Source organism: Triticum urartu, chromosome 1A, assembly GCF_056163025.1.
Source record: "Triticum urartu cultivar PI428250 chromosome 1A, HENAU_Tu73, whole genome shotgun sequence".
NCBI lineage: Eukaryota > Viridiplantae > Streptophyta > Magnoliopsida > Poales > Poaceae > Triticum > Triticum urartu.
The window spans coordinates 246,119,891-246,123,326 of NC_141873.1; the positions used below are offsets into that span (position 1 = coordinate 246,119,891).

The 3,436-nt window shown below is 55.3% G+C and overlaps 1 protein-coding gene across 1 annotated transcript; it reads right to left on the minus strand.

The window, feature by feature from the left end:
* Positions 1 to 622: 622 nt before the first annotated feature.
* LOC147990719 (uncharacterized) lies at positions 623 to 1,075 on the minus strand. Its single transcript, XM_087538365.1, has one exon. The coding sequence runs from the start codon at positions 1,073 to 1,075 to the stop codon at positions 623 to 625; it is 453 nt and encodes a 150-aa protein (XP_087394491.1).
* Between the last annotated feature and the right edge of the window lie 2,361 nt (positions 1,076 to 3,436).

Consider the following 3,436-nt stretch of genomic DNA (forward strand, 5'->3'; position numbering starts at 1 on the left):
CCAAGGCGGTGTGCATCAGCCGCTGGAAGGTTGCGCCTGCATCGCATAGTCTGAAGGGCGTGCAAGTGTAGCAGTACACCCCACACGGGGTCAGGAAGGCCGTCTTCTCCACATCTTCTACCACCATCTTGATCTCGTGATATCCTGAGAACGCATCCAGGAAGCACAGCAAGTCGCACTCGGCAGTGGAGTCGACGATCTGGTCGATGCATGGAAGCGAGAACAGATCTTTGGGGCAGGCCTTGTTGAGGTTGGTGAAGTAGACGCACATCCGCTCCTTCCCGCCTTTCTTGGGGACGACGACGGGGTTTGCCAGCCACTCGGGGTATCGATCCTCGCGAATGACACCTGCAACCTCCAGCTTGCGGGTTTCTTGGACGATAAAAGCTTGCTTCTTCATGGACTACCGCCTTGCCTTCTGCTTCACGGGGCGTACATTGGGGCACACCTTTAGGTGGTGCTCTATCACCTCTCTTGGGACCCCCACCAGCTGATCGGGCTCCCAAGCGAACACTTCCTTGTTTGCACGCAAGAGCTTCACCAACGCCTCCTCCTGACCAGGCTCGAGGTTGGCGCCTATGGTAAAGGTTGCCCCTGAGGACCTGTCCTCCTCGACTGGCACTCACTTGGTTTCTGCCTTGTCTTGAGTGAAAACCTGCTTCTTCTTGGTTGGTGCGGCTCCCTTGGCCTTGGAGGTATCCGAGTCGGAGGGCTGCGCTATTGCGGCGGTCTTGAGGGCGAGTTTGAGCATCATCAAGGCTTCCTTAGCGTCCCCCTTGATGGTGAGGACACCCTCACTCCCCAGCATCTTCATGAGGTTGTAAGCCGTATGGGTTGCTACCATGAACTGGGCTAGAGCTGGGTACCTGAGGATGGCATTGTATGGGAGGCCAATGTCAGTGATGTCGAAGTCGATGAGCTCGGTGCGGTAGTTGTGGCGCGTGCCGAAGGTCACGTGGAGGTGGATCTGCCCCAGGGAGCGAGCGGAGCCTCCACCAACCCCTGAGAATGGCTTGCTAGGGCGGAGCCGCTCGAGCGAGACGTGAAGAAGGCCGAAGGCCTCGACGGAGAGCATGTTGAGGCCGGCGCCGCCGTCGATGAGCGTCTTGGTGATGGACACATGGCAGATGGTGGGCGTGCAAAGCATTGGGAGCGCACCCGGGCCGATGGTGGGGCGGGATGATCCCCTGAGTCGAAGGTGAGGTCGGCCTTGGGCGCGGCCCAGCCAGACGGAGCCCCTGGGCCCTTGGAAGCGGCGCCGACCTGGTGAAAGAACGACTTGACGTGACGATCCGAGGGTGGTGCTTGCGAGCCGCCGAGGAGGGCCGCAACCGCGTGGCGCGCCGGTGCCGCGTAGCGTGCGGCGAAGAGGCCGCACAACTCCTCCCAAGATGCCACCGTGGATCCGGGGAGGTTGAGAAGCCAGACGCGCAGGGCGCCAGTGAGAGCAATGGGAAGCTAGTTGGCCATGACCTTGTCGTCGCCCCCGGCCTCCTCAAACCCCAGCAGGAAAGCCGTCGGGTCCGTCGCGCCGTCGCAGCGCGGTGGCATCTCCGACTTGAACTTGGGCGGCCACTACACCTGCCGTAGGGCGGGGGCCAAGGCTAGGAGCCCCCTGGCCCCGCCGTTGGCACCGGTCGTCGGAGCTGGGAGCGAGACGCCTGTCATGAGGGCGAATCGAGGTGGCGGCGGAGCGAAGATCGACGGAAGGAAAACTCCGGCGCACCCCCTACCTGGCGCGCCAAATGTCAGATCACGGGTTTCGGCAAAACCCTCAAGGTTCGAAGATCTCACCCTACCGATCCACGTACTAGCTTCGGTAAGATCTCAAGGGCTAATTCTATGAACTCACAACACAAAGGACACGAGATTTATACTGGTTCGGGCCACCGTTGTGGTGTAATACCCTACTCTAGTGTGGTGTGGTGGATTGCCTCTTGGGCTGAGGATGAACAGTACAAGAGGAAGAACAACCTCTTGAGGAGAGTTGTTCTTGTGCTCGATGAACTTGTGGTTGTTCTGGTCTCTCCTAGCTATGGTGGTGGCTAGTCCTATTTATAGAGGCCCTGGTCCTCTCCCCAAATATTGATCGGGAAGGGAGCCAATGACGGCCAATTCGAAAGGGGACAGCTAGTACAACTTATCCTGACAAAAGCAATCTTCGCCTGCCAAAGGCTCTGGTGGTGACGCGGTCTTGGGCTCCATGGTGACCTCCGTCTTGCCGTCCTTCTGGTCTTGGTCTTGTTGCACTGATATGGAAACCTTTGCTTGACGCCTCGGTACTCTGCGTCTGTGCTTGCCTCCTTAGCACCAAAGATGAAACAAGGACACTGTGTGCGCGTTGGCGCCCACCTGGTGTCCGCTTGTCCTTGGTCGTCATGGCTCACGTCATTGGAACCTCACGAGGTTTGCCCGGCCTTGGTCTCTCTGCCCCTCGCGAGCTAGCCTGGTGAGGCCGCCCCTGAGGAGGCCTTGTGTCGTCGGACTCGCGAGGCTTGGGGACAAGCGAGGGTCTTGAGTGCTTGTTGGTGAAGATGGGCCGTATGGGCCCGCTCGCAGAGCCACGTCGTGGGCCGCAGGCAGGCATGTCTGGGGACCCTCGTTCCTAGAACGCCGACAGTGCATATGGAGGAAGAGGGGGGAATTTCGTGGCCCTTGGAGGAGGGGTCCGAAACCAACCCTAACTCTTGTTTCCCCACACATAAGGACTATAAAAATATCCTATACTTCACTATTTTCGAAATTGCATGGGCCTGGCCCAAAAATAAGGTGACGGAGCACCTATATTAGCCTCTGGACGAAATTTATGAAGTAGCATCTTGTATATTTTGTCCAAGCCTTCATGCACTCATTATGGTGGCTTCAAAGTCCTGAAATCACCACTTGAAACTCTGTTCTTGTTCCCCTTGCGCATGCCATCATTTCCATGCTTGAACTTGCTCCAATGTTCATCCTTCTTGTCCAAGCTAGGCTCTTCATTTGTAAGCAAAACAAGTGTATCCAATTTAGGTAACATCATATTCTCATGAACATTAGAATCATTACCAAGAAAAGAAAGTACCTGGTAATTTAATTGGCGTGCGCGAGGTCTAGTAATTGGTCTAGTATGTATAGCAGTAGGGGCTGTGGGTGTAACAATGGTATTGATGTCCTCATCATCCTCCCTTCTAAAGTGAAGCCGTCCTCGATGGAAGCTCATCTTCCTCACCCAAATAAGGCTTCAAATCTGCAATGTTAAAAGTGGGACTAACCCCAAAATCTGCAGGCAGCTCAAGTTTATATGCATTATCATTTATTTTCTCTAACACCTTAAAAGGACCATCAGCACGTGGCATTATCTTTGATTTGTGCAAATCAGGAAATCTATCCTTATGCATATGTAACCAAAAAATATCTTCAGGTGCAAACACAACATGTTTTATACCCTTATCTCCAT

Coding starts and splice junctions, on each gene's coding strand:
- LOC147990719 (XM_087538365.1), bottom strand. CDS start 1,075: ATGCTCTCCGTCGAGGCCTTCGGCCTTCTTCACGTCTCGCTCGAGCGG.